Source organism: Grampus griseus, assembly GCF_964374135.1.
Source record: "Grampus griseus genome assembly, chromosome: 14".
In the NCBI taxonomy this organism is placed as follows: Eukaryota; Metazoa; Chordata; class Mammalia; order Artiodactyla; family Delphinidae; genus Grampus; species Grampus griseus.
The window spans coordinates 59,124,218-59,150,982 of record NC_139008.1 but is presented as its reverse complement, the minus strand read 5'-3'; the positions used below and the strand labels follow the sequence as shown (position 1 = coordinate 59,150,982).

The following is a 26,765-nucleotide window of genomic DNA, read 5'->3' as shown; positions in this document are numbered from 1 at the left end:
GAATGTACTTAATACCACTAAATTGTACACTTAAAACAGTTAAGATGGTAAATTTCATGTGTATTTTACCATAATTAAAAAAATTTTAAGTTAAATTTTAAGTTAAAAGCCAATGTGATGTAAAACAGAAGAGAGGGAGAACTCTTCTTATGTAAAAGAGATTAAAGAATAATAAGACAGTGCAATTTATGAACCTTAATTCGATTTAAACAAACAAACAAAAACCCAGGGAAACATCTATGAGACATCTGAGGAAATCTGAATATGCCTTGTATAATAGGTAATAATTATATATTATTATATTATTATCTATTATCCAGGGCATATTCAAATTGACTATTAATTTTCTTAGCTGAGATAATATTATGGTGGTTACAAAGTAGAATGTCCTTTTTCTTAGCAGATGCATGAGGCAGTACTCAGGAGCAAAGTGTCATTATATCCGCAAATTGAAAACCGTTTAACAGAAAAGAAGAATGAAAAGAAAAGAAAAAGTAAAGAATGCACATAAGGTAAAAAGTTAAAATTGGTGAATCTAAGCGATGGGCATAGAGTATTCACTGTACTATGTTTTCAACTTTTCTGTGTTGTTCAAACATTTTCATAATAAAAATTTGGAGCTGGAGGTAAGGAGATGTGGAGTAACTCAGGGTTTGGAAGTAGCAGAATTTAAGCTGCAAGATGACTAAGATTAAAGTAAGAAAACTTCTTTCCCTGGGAAATGGTTGCCTGTCCCTCCCCACTTTCTCATGTTTAATATAAGATTCATTTTGCAATCATTCTCTACATGACAAATATTTCATTAAGTTGGTCCTTTGGTCCACTGCGCAACCCTAGCTGACTACCACGGTTACCAAGAGCTCTTGGGCTTTCAAACTTAGAATCAGCCAGTGACAAAAAGCATTAACAGGTCATGTGACCAGGAAACAAACAGCTCCCCAACTACTGCGGTGGGAAGCCAAGACAATACTGAAGACAGGAGCAAAAAGAGGACTTTTTTCCCTGCAAGTGTTTTGGGAAATAAATAAAGGGAAAAGTAAAACAAAGTGAAAGCATATAAAATGTAGAAAGACCTTCCTCTTCCCAGAGTAAAACATTATCATAGTATTTTCTTGTCTAATGGGTAGAACTAAATTTAGTTTTTTTCCTTTGAATATTTTCTTGCTTCCCAAATTTAGTTTTTAACCAGAACATAGCCTATTATTTGTCACTGAACCATTAAACTTTTCACTTACTGAAGTATTTACCTATTAAAAAACACCTGGTAGGGCTTCCCTGGTGGCGCAGTGGTTGAGAGTCTGCCTGCCGATGCAGGGGACGTGGGTTCGTGCCCCGGTCTGGGAAGATTCCACATGCCACGGAGCGGCTAGGCCCTGAACCATGGCCACTGAGCCTGCGCGTCCGGAGCCTGTGCTCCGCAACGGGAGAGGCCACAACAGTGAGAGGCCCGTGTACCGAAAAAAAAAACAAAAAACAAAAAAACACCTGGTAAGTATAAAGAAAACCACAATCACTCATATTTACAGCACCCAGAATTAACCTATGTTAGTGCCTTTTTGAATTATGTAAAATATTAATTTATCATCCTTTTTTATTTAAAAAAATGGAATATGACATATAAAACTAAAGTCTTCACTGTTCCCCATCCCCGGAGGTCACCACTATGAGTTTGTTGTGTAACCACCCACTCTTTTTTTCCTTTTTTTCAATAGAAACTTTCAAACACACACCAAGCCCAGCAATAGCACTGCCCTGTAGCTTCCAGGTCTACCTGAGCACAGGTGGCACATCCTGGGTAGATGGCCTGTGGTCACCCACGACTTTACAAAGTTCCTCCTTTAGAATACCTGTAGACTCAACATATACCCAGTAATACTATTTATATCAAACATGCTGCTTGTATACTATACTGTATTTCTCACTTTCCTTGGATTCAGGCTCAAAATCTAGACATGACAGATGACAAGACAAAAACAAGACCCAAAGAGAAGCAGTTTGCCCAAGATCACAAGGCTGAGTAAAGATTAACAGCCCCAGGACCTGAGTGACCAGGCACCCTGACTCTGAACTTCTCCTGATATATCTCACTGATTTCCTGACAATAAAGTTAGCCTCAGATACAATATTTCTGAATTCTAAATAATCATCTCTGTTCTCCCCATCTTCCATTTTATATATAATAGTTAATTCACTGCTCACTGCTTTTATAACAATTACTGTATACACAGCCAGATATATTTTCTTGTTTGTTTGTGTTTCATTATCCTGGTTCCCTGGAAATGAAGGAGAAAATTTGAAAATTTTATTTCTGCCTGTTTTTCCTCCATAATTTATGCTTTTTGATTTTCAAATTAAACAATTAAAACATGAATAATCCTCCTTATATTCTATATGCTTTGTGCTTTGAATGTTTTACAAAGTGAATCCTCATACCAATCTGAATCACTTTATCTTATGAAACTGCTGTGAACAATGTGATGTGAATCTCTCAGTAATACATAGTTTGGGTGAGTTTTTTGGGGAAAGAGTTGTTTTACATAAAATCATAATAACGACATATGTAACTGCTCTGCAACGTGTTTTCACTTAACATTTACCTTAAGATCTTTCCAAGCTAGTAAATAGAACACAACCTCATTTTTAAAACTGTTGTACTATGTTCTTTTGTGTTTATTTAACCAGACACTATAATTGAACATTCAGGATTTTTATTATTTTTGCAAATAGCAAACAATGCTTCATTGAACAACCTTATATAGCCATCTTTGGCACAAGTACTAAAGTTTCTGCAAGGTAGAGACTAGCATTGCCAGGTTAAGAGGTATCTGCATTTAAAACTTTGATAGATCTTGCCAAATTGTCTTCTTAAAACGTTCACCTACAATATAACAGAGTACCTGTTTCCCCATAACTTCTAAACCATGTGTGGTTAGAATTTTCATTGTTATACAGTTGTCCCTTGTTATCCATGGAGGATTGGTTCCAGGACCCCCTCAGATACCAAAATCTGCAGATGCTTAAGTCCATTATATAAAATGGCATAGTATTTGCATATAACCTATGCACATCCTCTGGTATACTTTAAATCATCTCTAGGGACCTCCCTGGCAGTCCAGTGGTTAAGACTCTGGCTTCCAATGCAGGGGGCATGGTTCAATCCCTGTTCGGGGAACTAAGATCCTACATGCCACACAGTGCAGCCGAAAATTAAAAAAAAAAATCATCTCTAGATTACTTATACCTAATATAAGTGCTAAGTGAACAGTTGTAAATACAGTGTAAATGCTATATAAATAGTTGCTTGTGTGGAGCAAATTCAAGTTTTGCTTTTTGGAACTTTCTCAAATTAAAAATATATATTTTTCCCCCATTTATTTATTTATTTATTTATGGCTGCATTGGGTCTCTGTTGCTGTGCCTGGGCTTTCTCTAGTTGCGGCGAATGGGGGGCTACTCTTCGTTGTGGTGCGAGGGCTTCTCATTGCGGTGGCCTCTTCTGTTGTGGAGCATGGGCTCTAGGTGTGCGTGCTTCAGTAGTTGTGGCACGTGGGCTTAGTAGTTGTGGCTCATGGTCTCTAGAGCGCAGGCTCAGTAGCTGTGGCGCATAGGCTTAGTCACTCCGCGGCATGTGGGATCTTCCTGGACCAGGGCCCGAACCCGTGTCCCCTGCATTGGCAGGCGGATTCTTAACCACTGCGCCACCAGGGAAGCCCAAAAAATATATTTTTGATTGGGGTGGTTGAATCCATGGATGAAGAACCTGTGGATATGAAGGGCTAGCTGTAATATTATTTTATTTAGGACTTTTGCATTTGTAGTTCTCCTTTGTACTCTCCTAGTCAAACACCAGCATTATGCCAGCATGAGAGAACAAATGGAAAGCTTTCTGAGGTATATACTTCACTTAGCATGCTTTCCATTTTCATTTCTCTTGGTAACATACACTGTGCCCCTTCTCTGCCACAGCATCCAATCATGACTCACCCAGAAGCAAGCCAGGTCAGCTGGAGTCCTTTCCAGGGATTTCCTATTTTAGAGGTAGAAGAGAAATGGCCTCTAGGGTCACAGTGCAGGAAGAATGTGGATTTCAGGTTATTTTGGATAGAGGCAACTATTTTGATAGCAGAGTCTTGGTTCCAGTTCCTGAGGCCCTAGTTCTTACAGGTCTTCCTACAAGTCTTATCTCCCCACTATTCCTTCCAGCCAAGCAAGCCAATACATTCACTCCCTTTTTTACTTTAATCTTTTGAGTTGGGTTTCTGTTACTTGAAATAGAGAGCATTCTTCTTATTATGAAATCAAACCCAGGAAATGTTTAGGGTTGAAGCATACCAATGTCTGTAACTTACTTTGAAAAGCATTAAAACATAGGATGGATTGATGGATGGATAGCAGGATGACTATATGATAAGGCAAACAGAGCAAATACATTAAGCAGAGAATCTAGGTATGAATATACATGAATGTCCACTGAACAATTCTTTCAACTTTTCTGTACTTCCAAACAGTTTTCATAATAAAATATTGGGGGGAAAATCAACAGCAGGAGTAATACAACATATTATCATATCAGCATTAATTCAGACTTCAGGTACTGATTACAAGGAGCTACTGCAGGACTGCTAAGAAAAGGGTTTAAGGGCTTAAGAAAGCTGGCCCTGCATTAAAGTGGCAACTATTTATTCCCTCCATAAAACAGACTTGGAAGAAAGCCAAGAAGGCAGGATGTGTCTCAAGTCAATAAATGTCCTTTCCCACTGATGTCCTTTCTGGAGCAACAACTTGCAATGTAAAAAGCAAAGGCAACATTACTGCTATCATGACCAGCATGGTTAACCAGTGACCATAAAGTGACTCAAACTGAAGGGACACACACACACACACACACACACACACACACACACACACACACACACACACACACACACACACACACGACTGAAAATGTGTTGGCATCATTTAACTAGTCCATGACTTGAATTTTCTCCCAGCATTTTCATGTAGCTCATCACAGCCATTAGTAATCCTAAGCAATATAACTTTCATTCCACACAGCTACCTCTCTGTGGTAGGGACAAACAGGTGCCTAATCCATATCCATTCTCCCCCTTTTTTTTTTTAACTAATAATGGGTTGGCCAAAAAGTGCCTTCGGTTTTTAAGTAAAAATAAAAGACACATTTTTCATTTTCGCCAAGAACTTTATTGAACAACATAGTCACCGTTTTGTTCCACTACCTTCTGTCATTTTTCAGGCAACTTCATAATTCCATCTTCCCAAAACTTTTTGAGCAAAGGTTCCCGGTGTCTTTTACAGTCTTCCAGGGAACTGAAATTTTTTCCATTAAGAGAATTTTGTAAAGACCAAAATAAATGGAAACCTGAAGGTGCAATGTCTGGTGAATACAGTGGATGAATCAAAAATTCCCACCCAAGCTGTAACAGTTTTTGCCTGGTCATCAAAGAAACATGAGGTCTTGCGTTATCCTGATGGAAGATTATGCATTTTCTGTTGACTAATTCCGGACGCTTTTTGTCGAGTGCTGCTTTCAGTTGGTCTAACTGGGAGCAGTACTTGTTGGAATTAATCGTTTGGTTTTCTAGAAGGAGCTCATAATAGAGGACTCCCTTCCAACCCCACCTTATACACAACATCACTTCTTTGGATGAAGACTGGCCTTTGGTGTGGCTGATGGTGGTTCATTTCACTTGCCCCACGATCCCTTCCATTCCACATTATTGTACAGTATCTACTTTTCATCGCCCGTCACAATTTGTTTTAAAAACAGAATGTTTTCGTTACGTTTAAGTAGAGAATCGCATGCAGAAATACAGTCAAGAAGATTATTTTCACTTAACTTGTGTGGAACCCAATCAAAGCGACGAACGTAACCAAGCTGGTGCAAATGATTTTCAACACTTGATTTGGATATTTTGAGTATGTCAGCTATCTCCTGCGTGGTATGATGTTGACTGTTCTCAATTAAAGTCTTGATTTGATTGCTATCAACTTCAACTGGTCTACCTGACTGTGGAGCATTGTCCAGTGAGAAATCTCCAGCAGGAAACTTCACAAACCACTTTTGACACATTTGATCAGTCACAGCACCTTCTCCATACACTGCACAATCTTTTTTTTTGCATTTCAGCTGCATTTCCACCTTTCTTGAAATAATAAAGCATAATATGCTGAAAATATTGTTTTTCTTCCATCTTCAATATTAAAGTGGCTACACAAAAATTCACAAATTTTGATACATTTTTTATTTACTTAAATAAAATTTATTTATCTATCTATCTATCTATGGGTACGTTGGGTCTTCATTGCTGTGCATGGGCTTTCTCTAGTTGCAGCGAGCAGGGGCTACTCTTCGTTGAGGTGCACGGGCTTCTCATTGCGGTGGCTTCTCTTGTTGTGGAGCACGGGCTCTAGGCGCGCGGGCTTCAGTAGTTGTGGCTGGCACACAGGCTTAGCTGCTCCACGGCATGTGGGATCTTCCGGGACCAGGGCTCAAACCCGTGTCCCCTGCACTGGCAGGTGGATTCTTAACTACTGTGCCACCAGGGAAGTCCAAGCTTTTTTTTTTAAATACATGCTGATATGATAGCTGTCATAATACAATCTAACAAAATTGTTTCGAATGAAGTTAAGGACAACTAAGCACTACTAGAGCCACTTACGGAAAAAACCGAATGAACCTTTTGGCCAACCCAATAGTATCCCAATTTTATTTGGAGCAGCAATAGGCACAGCTCCTTTGCTTCTAGAGCTGACCAATGAGACATGCAAAAGCGATCAGGTGGAGGCTTCTGGGAAAGCTTGCTGAAGGGAAAGAACTGACTCAACTAGGAAAGCTGCTGCTTTTCTTTCCCCTTCTTGCCTGACAGACCTGATAGCTAGAGTTCCTGCAGCCATTTTGTGACCATGAAGCTATGAAGAAAATGGAATCCATTTGCTAAATACAAACACAGAAGTGTCCTGGTTCCCTGATGACTTCATACCAGGACTAGCCTGCCCTCCTCTAGATAGACATCTTTTCCAAGAGAGAGTAAACCTCAGTTAAGTCATTGTTAAGCATCTTCTACCAGCTGCCAAACATGGCTCCTGACAGGTCACCTTATCTAAAATAGTTAAAACTTGTACCCAATTGCAATTCATGTCTATGCATATTTCACAAATTGGAGTATATAAGACTCTCTACAAACTAAATCTGAGAACTTCAGAAAATGCTCCCCACCACAAATGGAAAATGTTATTTCAAAGTCTGTCACTATGTTCCACTGTAACAATATATTATTTTCCATTTTCTTCCTTTTCTCCAGATTTCTCTGAGCATTTCCACACACAATCTGCTCTTTGTAAAGTCAGTTTCACAGGTCTTCATTCAAAAGGCATCCACAAGTACTTTCCCTCACTTCTTTGACTATTAAAAGCATGCCAAATATAAATGCACTGTGGAATCCTGGATGGATCTTGGAATAGAAAAAAGACATTAGTGGAAAGATTGGGCTAAGAAAGTCTGGAGTAATAAACTCCAAATAAAAACAAATTTACTAAGTAAACAAAGTTTACAGTAAACTAATGTACAGTACAAATATTAATTTCTTAGTTTTGATAAATACACCATGTTAACGTTAGAGGAAGCAGAGTGAAGGCCTTATAGGAACCCTATGTACCATATTTGCAACTCATCTATAAACCTAATATTATTTCAAACAAGTTGAAAGCAAAAAGCATGCCAAATTAGCTAACTTTCCATTGAACTAGGTTCAAAATCACAGAAAACAGTTTTAAATACCCAAGTAGCAAACTCTGCTTTTTCTTTTCTTTTTTATTTCAGGGCAAAACAATATTTAAGCTGTGGAACTCTTGAGGGCATCTGCATCTCATCTACTCCCCCTCTCCAAAAATTAGAATATCACAGAAGAGCCCAAGAGCTAGGAAACACTGTTACAATATTGTGCACTATTAATGCAACTATACTCACTAAATAAGAGTCCTCAGCACACAGTCATCCCAGACATATGTGAAAATGCAGACAGGGGCATCCCCTGCTTTTCAAAGTTCGCTTTTACATAAGACCTACCTGTTTTCACTAACTGAAAGAAATCTGAAGAGGGTTTTTGCTTTTATGAAAAAAGGTGAAAAGCAAAGATAGCCAGCATCTGTTTTGCAGTGGAGCAATGAGAGTGGCACTGTCAAGCTCCTTCGCTGGTAACTACACTCAGCATTACAGCAACAAGCCTCCATAGCTTTGAACTGTGTCTGTGAGCATCTGTGCTTTATCCTGATTTATTTTGTGCCTCTGTTAGCAAGATGTGTTCTAAGGTAATTGCTCCTTCACTTTAGGCTGTTTCACCTTACAAAAGGTTTCCTAGGAAGGCTCTACTTTCTGATAGCAGGGGGAAACCCATACTTAGACCTCCACCCCGGGCCAGAAATAAGGTCATAAAAACGTAACTAAGCAAACCCTTTTTACTTCTATAAGCACCAAACCAAGCCTCCCTGGCCAGAATCCAAGCAAGTATACTGAAGGTGAAACTTCACATTTTCAGACACACAAGGTCATAGTCTTGCTCTGTATTTTGAGTTTTCTTAAAGCAGGGACAATTACCACTTCTGTAGATCTGTAAACCCAAAAGAGAACCACGGGTATTGGTACCTGACCAATAAACATCACCTGAAGAGATAACCTGTCTCTGTGAGGCTTTATGTAAGCGCTCTCTATAGAAAATCACTATGGTGACCCACCTTCCCACCATCTAGCTTACAACTGTGATTCTTCATTCTCTGAACACCCTTAGCCCAGAGTTTCACCTGTAATTATTCTTTATTCATTCAATAAATAATTAGTGCAAGCAGTGTTTCATAATGGCTAACAACAGCAGTTCACATTTAGTGAGTACTGACTATGTGCCAGACACTGACCTAAGCACTAGGGCAAGCAATATGGGAAATGGCAATAAAAAATGGTCCCAGTCCGGGGCTTCCCTGGTGGCGCAGTGGTTAGCAATCCGCCTGCCAGTGCAGGGGACATGGGTTCGAGCCCTGGTCTGGGAAGATCCCACATGCCACGAAGCAACTAAGCACGTGAGCCACAACTACTGAGCCCACGTGCCACAACTACTGAAGCCCGCGTGCCTAGAGCCTGTGCTCCGCAACAAGAGAAGCCACCACAATGAGAAGCCCGCACACCGCAACGAAGAGCAGCCCCTGCTCACCCCAACTAGAGAAAGCCCGCACGTAGCAACGAAGACCCAACGCAGCCATAAATTAATTAATTAATTAATTTTTTTAAAAAAAGGTTCCAGCCCTTTGGTAATTTCCAGAAGCAACAAAGAAGGTCCTTTCTTATGAGTCCCTTAACAAGGAAAAAATTCCACCTATATATACATGGTATAGAAGAAGACCAGCACAGGAACTCCTCGGTCAGAATTTTTTGCTAGAGCACACGCCACCCAGTGAGTTCTTAAAGGGCGCATGGCAAGTCAAACTATGAGACCTCGCATGTGTGAAATGTCTTTATTGTTCCCTCACACCTGCCTGAGAGTTTGGCTGGATACAGAATTCTGGGTGGGAACTCATTTTCTTTTAGAAGGTACTCCTTGCTCCATTATCTTCTAGTGTCCATTCTTGCTACAATCTAATGATTCATGACTCTATGTGATTTATAGATATTCTTCTGTCTTCATAGTGCTCAAAAATTTCATTATGTGGGGACTTCCCAGGTGGCACAGTGGTAAGAATCCTCCTGCCAATGCAGGGGACACGGGTTCAAGCCCTGGTCCGGGAAGATCCCACATGCCACAGAGCAACTAAGCCTGTGCGCCACAACTACTGAGCCTGTGCTCTAGAGCCTGCGAGCCACAACTACTGAGCCCACACGCCACAACTACTGAAGCACACGCACCTAGAGCCCGTGCTCCACAACAAGAGAAGCCACCACAATGAGAAGCCGGTGCACTGCAACAAAGAGTAGCCCCCACTGGCTGCAACCACAGAAAGCCCACGTGTAGCAACGAAGACCCAATGCAGCCAAAAATAAACAAATAAAAAATAAATTTCTAAAAAAAAAAAAAAATTTCATGATGATGTGCCTTGGCATGGATATTTTTAAATTAATTGTGCTGGATTCTTGGAGGGTCCTTTTAATCTAGAAACACACCTTTATTTGTGAGAAACTATTTTATTTTGGATGATTTCTTCATGCCAACAAACAATAACCACCCACTATCCCTCCTTGTTACAGACATCTACAAACCTGTAGGTCACTCAGTCCTCCAAATTCCCTCAAGATTTAGCTTCTGGATCATTGTCTCTTTGCTATTACTACTCCCATCTTAATTCACGATGATCTCAATATGCACTGAGACAACCCTTCCACTATCCTTACCTCTCAGTTCCTTTACTCCTATTTTCCAATTACGTCCTCTATCCTACCTCAGCCACTCCCTCCCACAGTGCCCACATCCAAGCAGCTCAACACAGCTGAAGGGGAAGCATTCAACCATGCTAACTGGGTCTCACCCACCTTAAATTTATGACTACAAATACCAAATGGGCACCTGGTGCCCTAAAATATTTCCTTATTCAACTCATTTTTTCCCACTCTCCTGGATGAATTTTACACCTTCTTTCTCTTCAAACTTCCAACACCTCCCCCACTCTTCATTTTTAGCTAAAGACCTTCCTTCTTATTTAACTGAGAATATGGAAGTAATCAGAAGTGAACATTCACTCTGTCCCACTACCAAGCTACCAATTCACCAGTATTTGGGTCAATATAATCACCACAGATGAACTGTCCATGTAGCTATCGAGCTTAAGGTCAACATATCCATTTATATCCTAGATGCCATTCCCTCTCATCTACTCAAGGACTTCACCCCTGCAACTGTCCCTTCTCTCTCTTTAATCATCAATTTGTCTCTCTATACTCCACCATTCCCATTAACTTACAAACATGCTATCTGCCCACCTAAAAACAAAAAGAACTCTAACACTTCGTGCCCTTCCAGCCACAGCCCTATTACTCTGCTCTCCCTTATAGAAATCCTTGAAACAACATCACTGTGACTATCTATACTCACTGTCTTCAATTCCTCTTCTATATCCTCTTGAACCCACTGCACCAAAACTGTTCTTGTCAAGGTTGCCAATGACCTCCACATTACCAAATCTAATAGTCTATTCTTGCATTTATCATTTGACTATCCTTGATTCTTCCCCTATCTCAGAGGTAGGAAACCATTTCCCCTCAGAATTTGGAAGACATTGCTACACTGCCTTTTTTACATGGGATATCCCAGGGCTTGGATGTTGGTCCTCCTCTCTATCTACATTTACTCCCTGGGTCTCTATCTAGTCTCATAGCTTTAAAAAAAAATTCTGGAGTCACCAGTAATATGGATGGTATTTCCAGTTTCAATCTCTCTCCTGAACTACAGACTAATATATCCAACTGCTAATCCAATATCTCCACTTGGCTATCTATTATCTATTAGGAAACTCAAATGAACAAGGTCAAAATTGAACTCTATTTTCTCCACAAATCTGCTCTTATTCCAATGCTCCCAATATCAGTAAATGGCAACTCCATTCTTCCAACTGCTGAGCCCCAAATTGACTATGCTTTCTTACATTATTGTTCCTTCAGCCCTATTTCCTCCCCAATATTTACTTCTCACCACCCTGTATTATGATTTTTACCTCTCTCCACTTACAAAGGAGCTCTTGGAGGGCAGAGGCCTGCCTTATTGCTCTGAATCCACAGCACGTAGCACAGTGTATGTTGGATTATTTGCATAAAGAGGGAGTGAAATTTAAACTGTTAAACAAGTCCTGAGCAGGATCAGATTCCTCTGCAGGAAAAGATCTGAAGTAGGAAAGCATATTTCAACTATTTCCACTGGTTCCTTAGTACAAGTAAAGATAGTTATTTGGTAATAACTCCAAAATCTCAGAGGCTTGAAACAAAGGCTTACTTCTTGCTCACTCTACATGTCAAACATAGGTCACCTGGAAGCTTGCTCTGGTTCCCAGACTGAGACTAGCCACCATCCGGAGCACCAACAATCACCAAAACAGAGGGAAAGAGTGGCAAATCACACACCAGAAGTTTTTACCATGAAGGGATACACATCATTCCTGTGCACATTTCACTGACCAAAAGCAACTAACAACGCCATATCCATCTTCAAGGGTGCAAGCAAGTACAATGGTACCACATGCCCAGGAGACAAAAACCAAAGATATTTGATGGACAGCACTAATGACTACCATATCATTAAAAAGAAGCTTTTAGGTCTAAGCAACAATATTTTAACTCCTGATCTCTACTGCTCATCTGTGAAAATGAACTCCATTGCTAGAAGAGAACCACTCACTTGCAAAGTACTATCTATGGGTCTCTAGGAATGCAGCTTCATCAGTTAGGCCCGCCTCTTTCATCACTCAGGTGTCAGAGTGCAGCAAAGAAGCCAAATATGGGTGACAGGAAAGTGCTGAGCACAAACCTTCTAGAAACGTTCAATGTCAAAATCTGGGAAAGGCTTAACTGAATGAGTAAGAAAAACACGTTCAGTTAAAAACGGCAGGGAAAGGAGGGAAACTTTCACAAAATTTCTTTTACCAAAGGTATACAACCTCCAGGCCTTCGGGTTCCTTGCACTACCCCATGTCTTAAGACTAACAAGTTTCACTCAAACCACGTGATGGAAAATTCGGAGTTTGAGTATGATTAGTAAAGTTAGCCAACATTGATCTTTTTAACATAAAAACACTACTTACAAAAAAAAAATGTATACCAGAAGCTATATGTGCTACCAGAAGCAAAATGTGCTACCAGAAGCAAGGAAGGAAGCAGTTATTTTAGAGATGGATTTTATTCAGAAGCTCTTTTTTCCCTAAAAGTCTCAAAGACTCCATACTTCAAAGCTCAAGATGATATGGGATGAACCCCAAGTCTACATAGACCCTGGATTTAAAGTGTGGCTGCTTCAAGTTCTAAAGTATCCTGTGCAGTTTCTATTTTATTCAAAGTTTAAATACTTTCTAACAGTGAAACTGGCTGCCAGAAACGTTAGGACAGACTGGAGATGGTTACCATAAGCTGCTAAACGCTTGGAACTGTAAAGCCCACTGAAATTCCACTGAAGAGCAGAACAGGAGTCCAAATATGTCACCTAACGTCACCTGCCAAATCAGAAGCAAATTAGGACTCCCAAATGCAACTAAGGGTATCTAGTCCCACCTCCCCATCCTTTATTTACTCAACCAATATGTGTTAGTAACTGAGGTGAAAGAAGGAATGTCGGTAAGTAAGAGAGGGACTGGATTTTAAGATTCAGTTCTTGTTCTCCATGAATCTGGTGGAGTTAAAAGAAAAACAAAACAAAACAAAGAAAAAAAACAGATTTGAGAGCAAAAATTCCAATACAATGCCTTAAATACCATAACAAGGATACAGGAAAGACCATTCTCACATGTTAAGCTGACAACCTTCGTTCAAGGAAACAACACCGTATTTGCTTTGTTAAGTAGCTAGAATAAAGAAAAAGCAAACAAAACAAATAAAAACCCTCTTCTGGTTTAATGACAGTTTAGCAGAACCAAAGCCCATTTCTCTCTCTTCCTCCCTTCCTCTCAATGGTCTCTGCCACAACCCCTCCATCATTCCAACCTCCACACTCCACTGGCGGCCCCAAACCAGCTCCATCACGAATAATACCGAGACTATCAAGGTCAGCTCCAAAGGCACAGGAAGCAGACAGCAGAAACAAATCTTCATATATCGAAAGCGGGCGGGGAGCCTCCCTATACTGAGGCACCCGGGGGCTCTATCTCTAGGCTCTGTGGCCTGGGATCCGCAGCTTTCGGGGATTCTGGCCCCTTTTTCCTTATCCAGGCCCCTAATGACCTCCACCTGTCCTCAACCTGAGCTCCCCATCGTGGAGTGAGGGAGCCTCGGGCTGGGGCAGGGGGAGGTGGGGAAACGCGCAACAGGGAAGATGCTGTCCGTGTGGGTGTTTCTATGGGGCGGGAGGGGGGTACTCTCTAAGGAAGGCGCAGTGAGAGGTAAAGGCTCTAAAGGAGACGTACTGTAGGGGAGCATGAGAGGTAAGCCATTTCGAGGGAAACCCATTTGGGGGTTCTATAAGGGGAGCTATTGTGAGGGGACGTCTCCATAGATGGCCGTTTCTGGGGAAAATATCCTATGGGAAAGGCAAGTGAATTAATCATACAGAAGGCACTGTGGAGGTTCTCGATAGGCGAATCTTTCCGGGGGGAAATGTTCTATGGGGTTGGGGATGTCATAATAGGGGGTCTTCACAGAGGAGCCGTTGTGGGGTTGTCGATACAGGAGCCATTGTGGGAGCCTCTGCACCGAGAGCCGCTCCTCGGGAAACGTTCGTCAGGGAACCGTTCAGGAAAAAAACGTCCGCAAGGAAGCCATATCGGGCCACGCCCTTCGGCGGGAGGCGTCTCAGACCCCAACAGCCCGCAACCGCCTGCCCGCCCGCCAGCCCCTCTGCTGCCTCAGCCCCGCGTACCTGACGGAGGGCGACCCGCGGCCAGGGCCGCCGGGGGACCGTGCGCGGGGCAGTCCCAGCCGGTGTGGGGGGTACACGTCCATGGCTGCGAGAGGCGGAGGAGGACGGCGCCGCTGCGAGGGTCACTCAGGCCTGCGGGGCGTCTCCTGGCCCGCTACGGCCGGGTGGGGCGGCTGGGCGTGCCGGGTGGGCGGGGGGCGCAGTGCGCGGGGGCACGTCGGGGGCGGGGGCACGTCGGGGGCGGGGGCGGAGCCGGGGGAGGGGGCGGAGCTGGACGCGCGCAAAGAGGGCGGATGGGGGCGTCGGGACGGGTTGGGGGTGGGGGCAAGCGCACGGCTGCAGGTCGAGTCTTTCTTAAGCTTCGAGGCGGCCGGGTTGGACGTTGGGAGCGTGGGTGCCCAGAGTGAAAGCTACCGCGCCGCCGCTCTGGCCTGTCCTCAGGCTTCGCATCGTGGAGTGGGGCTCTGCGGCGCCCCCAGCCACGCACACGGGCGCGCCTGGGGGCGGGGCCTCGTTCAGCCCCGCCCAGTCCACTTCGGCCTCCAGCAAAGCCTTCTGCTGCCGCAGCAGGTCCCTGGCGCGGAGATCTGAACCGCCCTGGTGCTCGGCTTTCGTGACCCGGTCTCCCAGGCCGGTTCCTTGCTACTGTTTCCTCACCCGCTGCTAGTCAATTGTGCACCCTCCCTTCAGACGTTCAGCGGATTTCTAGCCGACCTAAGGTTAGCGGTGCGCGCCCAGCCTTGCGCAGACGTTAGGGGCTCACAGGGGCCCAGAGGATCCCTGCCCTTTACAGTTCAGATTCTGACTCGACCCGTTTCTGACTGCAGAGCCGTATGCAAGAAACCTAATCCCAGCGAGCGTCAGTCTTCTGTGTAATTGACAGTTTCCAGGCATCCTGTATATACAGGACGTATTTAATGATTTTGTCCTGCGTCGTATACTGACTTTGTCAGGATGCCTTAAATGTCCTGTATTTATCTTTTTATAATCAATTAAAAACTATTAGAGCTATTTTTCCGCCACAGTAATTGGTGCTTAAATCACTGAAAATCCTACTTTTACAAATAAAAGATCTGTACAGTGTCTACGGTGTCTCCAGCGAGTTTAGCTGAGGAAAGACCAAAAGAAGGAACTAGAAATTAAAAGTACTTATTTTTCATATTCAAGAAAGGAAAGGACTTTTTTGCTCAAGTTCTAAGTCCTGATCAAGTAACCACCATTATTTAGAGATAACTTCACATCAGTACACAGGCTCTACAAACCAGCCAATCAGCGACAGCCTCACTCCAGTGGCTTCTGAAAATCAGCCAGTCAACAACAGCTTCACTCCGGTAGCTAGGCTTCTGAAAGTTTGTAAATCAACGACAGTCCAGAGCTTCTGAAAGTCAGCCAATCATTGACAGCGCCATCCTTCTAGACAACAACCAATCAGCAAGTGCCTCACTCCAGTGACCAGGCTTCTGGTAGTTAACAGGTACTCAGCTTCCTTACTCCAGTAACCACACTAACAAAGCTGGAAGCCCGTCAATCGCTAGACGCTCACGCTTCTGAAATACTGCCAGTCCCGGAACGCTAGCTTCCCAAAACATTGGATTGGGTTGGCTCAGCTCCGACTTTGTTAAGGGAGACTGTTCCTTACAAGTACAGCTCTCCTTTGCAGGCAGACTAGATATTCACCTTTGAGTTCAATTTGCTTTTCGTAAAATTTAAGTTCGCAACCCTTTCACGACTCAACTCACACCTTACCGTTAGATATGAATTTGGGCTTGTGACAGATGCAATGATGCAGCCATGAGATTTATTAAATACAACTTTTTCAGTTCTTGCGTTGGTCGCTATTACCAATTTTTTTCTTTTATAATTCAATGGGTGTATTCACAAAGTTGTGCGATCACCACTACTGTCATTTTAGAACATTTTCAGCACGCCCAAAAGAAACCCTATACCTTTTAGTAGTCATTCCCCCATTTCTTCCCAACCATCCCAGCCATAGGCAACCACTAATCTACCTTTCTCTCTCTCTCTCTCTCTTCCCGCCCCCCTTCTATGGATTTGCCAATTCTGAACGTTTCACATAAATGGAATCATACAGTATGTGGTCCTTTGTTACTGACATTTCATTTAGCATAATGTTTGCAAGGCTCATCCGTGTTGTAGGATGTACAAGGATTTCATTTTTTATGGTTGAATAATATTCTATTGCATGGTTATCTCACATATTTCTTATCCATTTCTCAGGTGATGGACATTTGTGTTGCTTCCACTTTTATACTTTTTTTTTTTTTTTTTTTTTAGCTAATGGTGCTGTGAACATTCGTGTACAAGTTCTCCTGTGGGCACATGTTTTCAAGTCTCTTGGGTATATAACTTAGGAGTGGAATTGCTGGGTAACTCTATCTTTTGAGGAACTTCCAAACTGTTTTCCAAAGCAGTTGGACCATTCACAGTCCCACCAGCAATGTATGAGACTTCCAGTGTCTCCACCTCCTTACCAACACTTACTATCTGTCTTTTTGTTCATAGCCATCCTAGTAGCTGTGAAGTGGTATCTCACTGTGGCTTTGATTTGCATTTCCCTGACAGCTAATGATGTTGAGCATCTTTTCCTATACCTACTAGACATTTTTATGTTTTTTTGGAGAAACGTCTGTTCAGATCTTTTGCCCATGTTTTAATTGGGTTGTCTTTTTATTAAGTTGTAATAGTTCTTTATATAGCCTAAATACAAGTCCCTTATCAGGTATACAACTTGCAAAATTTTTCTCGCACTCTGTGGGTTTTCTTTTCACATCCTTGATAGTGTCCTATGAAGCACACAATTTTTAATTTTGATGGTATCCAATTTATTTTTTTCTTTTGTTGCTTGTGCTTTTGGTGTCATATGTAAGAAACCATTGCCTAATCCAGGGATTTACCCCTACATTTTCTTCTAAGAGTTTAGTAGTTTTGGCTCTTACATATAGGTATTTGATCTATTTGAGTTAAATTTTGTACTTGATATGAGGTAGAAGTTCAGCTTCATTCTTTTGCATGTGGCTATCCAGTTGTCTCAGCACCATTTCTTTTCCCATTAAGTTGTCTTGGCACCCTTGTTGAAAATAAATTGTTACCTCGTTTTTATTTGCTATATTTGAACCCCTAAATGCCAAAATGCAAGTGTGAATTTCATGATACATTTTCTGAATTAAATGAGGAAAATTCCTTTTGAAGCTCTTTGTGCAGTATGCAAGTGTTCATTCAGTATTGAAAATGGTGGAAAGTCAGATATAAATGAGCATATACTATCAGCTTAGAGTAAAAGATGTGTGATTTCTTCAACTTGTATCAAAGAAAGTGATAAAATAAAATTTTGATTAAAAGAAATCTAGATGAAGAACGTAAAATAATCACAGCAGAAGTTGTAACAGTCTCCCACATTGTATATTGTCATCAGTCTTTCAGCTCAAATGACTCTTTGAATGTACTGCTACCAGGAGGATTTTCTAATTCCAAAACTGGAAGCAAAATTTCAAATGCCAGGACAAAACCTACTGCAATAATTAAAAATATAATAACTCCATTTACTATTGCAGTGATTATCAAAGCCCTAAATGCCTCATCTTTTTATGGATTCAAGTAATGACAAAGCAGAAAAATTTGCTTGTGCAATAACCTTCTTGTGAAAAGGCTCACTTGTAAGGTTATTTTAAGTAAAGACTCTTCCAGATGAGACTTCAGAAACAAGAGCAAATTTTTGCAGAGACTCTATTATTGACTTAGGAGTTAACGAAGAAAATTGTACTGCTTTTGGTGGAGATGATACCAATACAAATGTTGGTAGATGTTCGCATAAAAGTGCAGACATTGTTTATTCAAAGCTGAAGTAAAGCACGAATGTTTCTTCAGAAACCGTTTGGCTATCTGGTTCATATTCTACATGGTGCTGCTCTTACAACATCTGATGTCTTTCCTGTTGACTTTGATGTAATTGTCATGAAATTGTTTTCTTAAGCGCCAACTGAACAACTGAGGAATTTTTGTGATTTTGTTGGCATTCAGTACTGTTCATTTCTCTTGCATTCAGAAACTTGTTAGCTTGCTTTAATAAATGGAGAATCCTCAGTTTATTTGAAGTACTGAATCATACTTTAATCCTAAAGAAAATGACCCTCAAATTCTTATTGACTTTAAGGGAAACTTAGTTACCTCTTGTTGATAGTTTATAATACCTCTTTAGCAATAGATTATGCAAAGTGAAAGAAGAGAAACCAGTGTTGTTGAAGCACTCCATTGCTTAAGGGAAGTGTAAAATGCACTAAAGAATGATTTTTTTTAAACATCTTTATTGGAGTATAATTGCTTTACAATGGTGTGTTAGTTTCTGCTTTATAACAAAGTGAATCAGCTATACATATACATATATCCCCATATCTCCTCCCTCTTGCCTCTCCCTCTCACCCTCCCTATCCCACCCCTCTAGGTGGTCACAAAGCACTGAGCTGATCTCCCTGTGCTATGTGGCTGCTTCCCACTAGCTATCTGTTTTACATTTAGTAGTGTATATATGTCCATGACACTCTCTCACTTTGTCCCAGCTTACCCTTCCCACTCTCCGTGTCCTCAAGTCCATTCTCTACGTCTGTGTCTTTATTCCTGTCCTACCCCTAGGTTCTTCAGAACCTTTTTTTTTTTAAGATTCCATATATATGTGTTAGTTTATGGTATTTGTTTTTCTCTTTCTGACTTACTTCACTCTGTATGACAGACTCTAGGTCCATCCACCTCACTACAGATAACTCAATTTCATTTCTTTTTATGGCTGAGTAATATTCCATTGTATATATGTGCCACATCTTCTTTATCCATTCATCTGTTGATGGACACTTAAGTTGCTTCCATGTCCTGGCTATTGTAAATAGAGCTGCAATGAACATTATGGTACATGACTCTTTTTGAATTATGGTTTTCTTAGGGTGTATGCCCAGTAGTGGGGTTGCTGGGTCGTATGGTAGTTCTATTTTTCATGGCTACCATCTCATGAAGAATTTGATTCTTGTACCAGAACTAAATACTCTTCCGGCATGGGAACCAGTGGAATCATCATGTATAGTGTTGAAGAAGAAAGGAAGAAAAATTGATGACAATGTTCTTTTTCTGTTACTGGATAACATTTTAAAAAGTTATTGATCAGGGGCTTCCCTGGTGGCGCAGTGGGTGAGAATCCGCCTGCCCATGCAGGGGATGCAAGTTCGAGCCCTGGTGCGGGAAGATCCCACATGCCACGGAGCAACTAAACCCGTGCGCCACAACTACTGAACCTGTGCTCTAGAGCCCATGAGCCACAACTACTGAGACTGCGTGCCACAACTACTGGATCCCCTGCTCCACAACGAGAGAAGCCACCACAATGAGAAGCCCACACACTGCAACAAACAGTAGTCCCTGCTCGCCCCAACTAGAGAAAGCCTGCGCACAGCAATGAAGACCCAATACAGCCAAAAATAAATAAATTTATAAAAAATAAATAAAAAGTTATTTATCAAGAGATGCAACATAATACTGAAAAATGAAAAACCATCTCATTCCATGAAAGATGGTATTTGCTTCAACAAGCCATATTTGAAGAGCAATTATCAGGGCTGTTAACTTCATCCTAGTATATGTTCAGTATATTGGCTCATAATGCTAATGTTGAGTATATTTTCTTATTAATGAATGTTCAATAGACAAAAGAACTGTAGAAGTTAGATGTGACCACTGTAGAAGCTATGATACAAAGAAAATGAACATAGACTGTGTCTGCAAGGAATTTTGTAAGCAAATACCACAAAACAAGGAATTATTGAAAAGAACCAAATGATCAGAAGAATATAATTACAAAAATGTATGATTTAGATACTTATAATTTATTTTCTATGAATAACAAATACTTTTAAAGTATATGTACCACGCAATATTTTTCTTTTCTATCAATGTAGATATGCATAAGCAATTAGATATTATTCAAATTTAACTGAGCCCCCCTGTTTTTCATTTGCTAAATCTGGCAACCCTACTCATAAACGATCTGAGATACTATGTGTTACCCAGTTAAGAGGATCTTCTTAAAAGTTTTTCCCCAATAATCTTTTTTTAATGGAAGTATAATTTCCTTACAATAAAATGGATAATAAAATACAGTGCAGTTCAATGAATTTTAACAAATGTTTACAGTTTTAGAATCATTGTGCCCTGCCCCCCCCCCCCCCCCCCCAGCTAGGATACAGAACATTTCCATGACCATAGGAAAGTTCCCTGAGACCGCTTTGCAATCAAATCCCCACCTCGGCCCCAGACAATTACTGATTTGATTTTAATGGCCATAGATTAATTTTATCTGCTCTTGAAATTTATATAAATGGAATCAGTATAATGATTTTGGGATTTATTCATTTTGTTATACATATCAGTAGTTTGCTCCTTTTTACTGATGAGTAGTTTTCCATAGTTTGGACAAAATGTAATTTGTTTATCCATTTACTAGTTGGTAGACATTTCAATTGTTTCCAGTTTGGGGCTATTATGTGTAAACTCCTATAAACATTTATGTGTAAGTCTTTGCATGACCTTATGTTTTAATTTTTCTTGGGTAAATACTTAAGAGTGGAATTGCTGGGTCATATGGTACACGTATATTTAGCTTTATAAGAAACCATCAAACAGTTTTACAAAGTGTTTGTTTTCATTTTACATTCCCACCTGCAGTGCAGGACAATTCCAGTTGTTCCATAACCTCACCAACACTTGGTAGTGCCAATCTTTAACTTTCATTCTCCTGGCTATGCAGTGGTATCCCAGTGGGGTTTTAATTTGCATTTCCCTAATGATAATGATGTTGGGTACCTTTTCATGTTCTTATTTAGCATCTGAATATCTTCTGTTGTGAAGTGACTTTTAAGTATTTTGCCCACTTTTTTTTTTTTTTTTTTTTGCGGTACGCGGGCCTCACTGTTGTGGCCTCTCCCGTTGCGGAGCACAGCCTCCGGGCGCGCAGGCTCAGCGGCCATGGCTCACGGGCCCAGCCGCTCCACGGCATGTGGGATCCTCCTGGACCAGGGCACAAACCCGTGTCCCCTGCATCGGCAGGCGGACTCTCAACCACTGCGCCACCAGGGAAGCCCTATTTTGCCCACTTTTTAAAATTAAGTTGTATATATTTTATTACTGAATAAAAGGAATTTTTAAATGTATTTTGAATATGATTTGTTTCCCAGATATATGCATTGGGAATTTTTTCTCCTAGTCTGAGGGTTGCATTTTCATTTTCTTAAGTGGTATCTTTTATGAAACAGAATACTTTAATTTTCATGAAGTCTAATTTATTTTTATTTTTTCATTTATTTAAGAAGTAAATGTGGCTAGCTATGGTATTGGGGCTGTAGGAACAAGAAGAGGTAGGAAGGCCTGGACCAGCTATGAGTCCTTACCTGAGGTATTGATCCCCACCCCCCGCTCAAAGCCTCTAATCACAGTCTTGAACATGCAGAATAATAAAAGCTTGAACAGATTGAAGTTTGATTCTTTTGGCAAAGCTATTACATAACTACCTATGGTGGTCTGGAAGGCTTCTCAGTAGAAGTGACATTTGTGCAGGGGGTCCAGACAATGAGTGATAATAAAAGCTATTATTTAAAAACACACTGTGTCCCAAGCACCTTTCATGTACTTCTTTGGTAGCCAACCTCCAAGCTGGCCCCCAGTGATTCTCACCTCCTATATTCAGGCCTTTGTATAGTCCCCTCCATTAAACAGGTAAGAAAACTGGACTTCAGAAAGGTTAAGGAACTTGCCCAAATAAGTGTCAGAGTAGAATTTTTTCCCTTGACAAATAATTAAAATTTTTTTTTCAATTTCCGTGAAGAAATAATAAAGGGAAACATCACAGCTTAGATAACAAATCTCTTCAGGCTTTCTTGAACCTCCTTAATTTTTCTCTAATGCTGTAACTTCTCACAAAAAACCCAAGGCTGCTCAACTTTACACACTCCTCTCTATATCCTGTCATGCATTTCCCACTAAGCAAAGCAAATACTGGCACTATTAGAACAGAGTTTTACTTCTAGCTCTATCTTTCTCCAATGCTCTGCCTCTTTGAAGGGTTTTCTAGGAAGAGAATAAGGGAAGAGCATTAGAGGCAGAGAAAACAACAAATGCAAAGAACTGAGGGTTTGGCAGGATCCAGCTGCTTCAATATGGCTAGAGAACAAACTTCTTGGGAAAGGAGCTGGTATTTGGTGTATAGAAATCTGTAAGTCAGGGCTTCCCTGGTGGTGCAGTGGTTAAGAATCCTTCTGCCAACACAGGGGACACGGGTTCGAGCCCTGTTCCAGGAAGATCCCACATGCCGTGGAGCAAATAAGCCCTTGCGCGCCAGCTACTGAGCCCGCGTGCCACAACTACTGAAGCCTGCGCACCTAGAGCCTGTGCTGCACCACAAGAGAAGCCACCGCAATTAGAAGTCCATGCACCACAATGAAGAGTAGCCCCCACTCGCTGCAACTAGAGAAAGCCCGCACACAGCAATGAAGACCCAACACAGCCAAAAATAAATAGATAAATAAATATATTTTTAAAAAGAAAGAAAGAAAACCGTAAGTCATGCCAACAATTTTGGATTCCTCTACAGTAAAAAAAAAAAAAAAAAAAAACTTTAGGCAGGGGAGAGACATGCTATATCTGAACCTTCAAAAGATCTTTTGGTGATTTAGCAGACACTGTTGGTGCTCCTTGGCACTTACCATTTCCTTGCATGCTAGCCACCTTCCACGTGAGCAGGCTGGAAGGGCTGGGAAATTAATGCCTGCTGGAAACCCTCAGTGACTGAAAGGCGTTGTTGTATAAATACCCCAGCTTCTCACTCCTTAGGTGGGATGATTCTGAGGCATGTGTTCCACAACATTTCTCAAGATTCCTCAGGATTAAGCTCTAATTGCCCATAGTGATAACTTGCTTGAGAAAGGGTACTCCATTGACTGCTTTCCCTTCCCTAAGTCTCTTCCCCATTCTCCTGATGATTTTTCCTGTGATTACCTCACAAACAAGGAACAGTTGTCCACCCTTATCCATGAGGGATATGTTCCAAGATTCCCAGTTGGATGCCTGTAACTGAGGATAGTACCAAACTCTCTATATAGTGTATTTTTCCCTATACATACATATAAAGTTTAATTTATAAATTAGGCACAGTAAGAGATTAACAACAATAACTAATAACAAAATAGAACAATTATAACAATATACTGTAATAAAAGTTATGTGAATGTGGTCTCTCTCTGAAAATATCTTATTGTACAAATTTAATGCCTTTTTCATCTTAACTAAGCACTTACGCACTGTGGCTGTAACTTTTGCAGTTTGAGGTGTGACAACAAAACTAGCACGGAATTCCTTTTTCCTTCACAATTTCACAGACGGAAGATTTGTTCTCACTGTAGATTTTAGCAACCCCAGCGTCTGACTTTTTTTCTTATTAAGTTGAGAATATTCACCTTTTCACTTAAAGGAAGCACTCTACGACTTCTCTTTGGCGTATCAGAATTGCCGGTGTCACTACTCTTGCCCTTGGAGCCATTATTAAGTAAAATAAGGATTACTTGAACACCGCACTGCGATGCTGCATCAGTCAGTCTGATAACCAAAACTATTGGGCGGGATATGAAGGACAAAAGGATGATTCACGTCCTGGGCAGGACAGAGTGGGGCAGCATAAGATTTCATCATGCTACTCAGAAGGGGATGCAATCTAAAATTTATGAATTATTTCCAGAATTTTCCATTCAATATTTTTGGACTGAGGTTGACGGCAGGTAACTTAAACCTCGGAAAGCAAAAGTGAGGATAAGGGGGGACTTACACTCAAATTCTCATCTCAGGGTCTACTTCTGAGCAGGGGGAGAGGGAGGACTAGAGACTCCAACAGATGGAATAAGAGGTAATATAGCCAATGTTTATTCAACTGTACATTAAAATGTTGATTCTTTCCAAATTACTCTATGAATTAAATGAAATTTCCAACAAAATTCTAACAGGGTATTTTTAGTGGAACTTAAAAAAACAGATCCCTATGGTCATTAACATTAAAGTCAGTTGCAAAAAAGAAGAAAAAGGATAGGACACTTGCCCTACCAAATTTAATGCCTTTTCTCTCTTAAGATTTACTATAAATCTATCATAATGGCACAGGGTAAACAGTCCTAAACATATATGAGACCTTATTGTATAATACAAAACAGTGGGGGAATCGATGTACTATTCAATAAGTAGTGCTGGACAATTGACTACCAATGTGTAAAAGAATTAAATCTTTATGTGACATATGCAAAATAAACTGCAGGTAATTTAAATATGAAAAACAAAACTTGCAATTATTAAAGAATATATTAATGTTTATAACTCAGAGAAAGGGGAGGATTTCTTAAGTAAGACAAAAATCAGAAATCTAAAGAAAAGACTGATACATTTGTTCAAATCAAAATTCAAAACATATGTACAACAATACATAGTATAACCAACTTAACCATCCATGCTATAACATGGATGAAATTTGAAAGCATTATGCTAAATAAAAGAAGCCAATTGTAGAAGACCACATATTGTTTGATTCCTTTTTTCATATATAAATTTTATTTATTTATTTATTTTAACATCTTTATTGGAGTATAATTGCTTTACAATGGTGTGTTAGTTTCTGCTTTATAACAAAGTGAATCAGTTATACATATACATATATCCCCATATCTCTTCCCTCTTGCATCTCCCTCCCTCCCACCCTCCCTATCCCACCCCTCTACGTGGTCACAAAGCATGGAGCTGATCTCCCTGTGCTATGCGGCTGCTTCCCACTAGCTCTCTATTTTACATTTGGTAGTGTATATATGTCCATGCCACTCTCTCAGTTCGTCCCAGCTTACCCTTCCCCCTCCCCGTGTCCACAAGTCCATTCTCTAGTAGGTCTGTGTCTTTATTCCCGTCTTCCCCTTAGGTTCTTCATGACCTTCTTTTTTTTTAGATTCCATATATATGTGTTAGCATACGGTACTTGTTTTTCTCTTTCTGACTTACTTCACTCTGTATGACAGACTCTAGGTACATCCACCTCACTACAGATAACTCAATTTCATTTCTTTTTATGGCTGAGTAATATCCCATTGTATATATGTGCCACATCTTCTTTATCCATTCAACTCTTGATGGACACTTAAGTTGCTTCCATGTCCTGGCTATTGTAAATAGAGCTGCAAAGAACATTGTGGTACATGACTCTTTTTGAATTATGGTTTTCTCAGGGTATATGCCCAGTAGTTGGATTGCTGGGTCGTATAGTAGTTCTCTTTTTAGTTTTCTAAGGAACCTCCATACTGTTCTCCATAGTGGCTGTATCAATTTACATTCCCACCAGCAATGCAAGAGTGTTCCCTTTTCTCCACACCCTCTCCAGAATTTATTGTTTCTAGATTCTTTGATGATGGCCATTCTGACTGGTGTGACGTGATACTTATTGTGGTTTTGATTTGCATTTCTCTAATGATTAATGATGTTGGGCATTCTTTCATGTGTTTGTTGGCAATCTGTATATCTTCTTTGGAGAAATGTCTATTTAGGTCTTCTGCCCATTTTTGGATTGGGTTGTTTTTTTTTTTATATTGAGCTGCATGTGCTGCTTGTAAATTCTGGAGATTAATCCTTTGTCAGTTGCTTCATTTGCAAATATTTTCTCCCATTCTGAGAGTTGTCTTTTCGTCTTGTTTATGGTTTCCTTTGCTTTGCAAAAGCATTTAAGTTTCATTAGGTCCCATTTGTTTATTTATTTTTTTAATTTCCATTTCTGTAGGAGGTAGGTCAAAAAGGATCTTGCTCTGATTTATGTCATAGAGTGTTCTGCCTATGTTTTCCTCTAAGAGTTTTATAGTGTCTGGCCTTACATTTAGGTCTTTAATCCATTTTGAATTTATTTTTGTGTATGGTGTTAGGGAGTGTTCTAATTTCATTCTTTTACATGTAGTGTCCAGTGTTCCCAGCACCACTTTTTGAAGAGACTGTCTTTTCTCCATTGTATATCTTTGCCCTCCTTTGCCATAGATTAGTTGCATGGGTTTATCTCTGGGCTTTCTATCCTATTCCATTGATCTATATTTCTGTTTTTGTGCTAGTACCATATTGTCTTGATTACTGTAGCTTTGTAGTATAGTCTGCCGT

At 40.6% G+C, this 26,765-nt stretch overlaps 1 protein-coding gene across 1 annotated transcript in view; it reads right to left on the bottom strand.

The window, feature by feature from the left end:
• Positions 1–14,635, bottom strand: part of DNAAF9 (dynein axonemal assembly factor 9) — a gene marked incomplete at its 5' end in the record, with an annotated part of 148,332 nt that extends 133,697 nt beyond the window's left edge. The window contains one exon of the mRNA XM_082669478.1: positions 14,553–14,635. Within this exon, the coding sequence (XP_082525604.1) occupies positions 14,553–14,635 (83 nt within the window). The remainder of the gene's footprint in view (positions 1–14,552) is intronic.
• Positions 14,636–26,765: the final 12,130 nt, after the last annotated feature.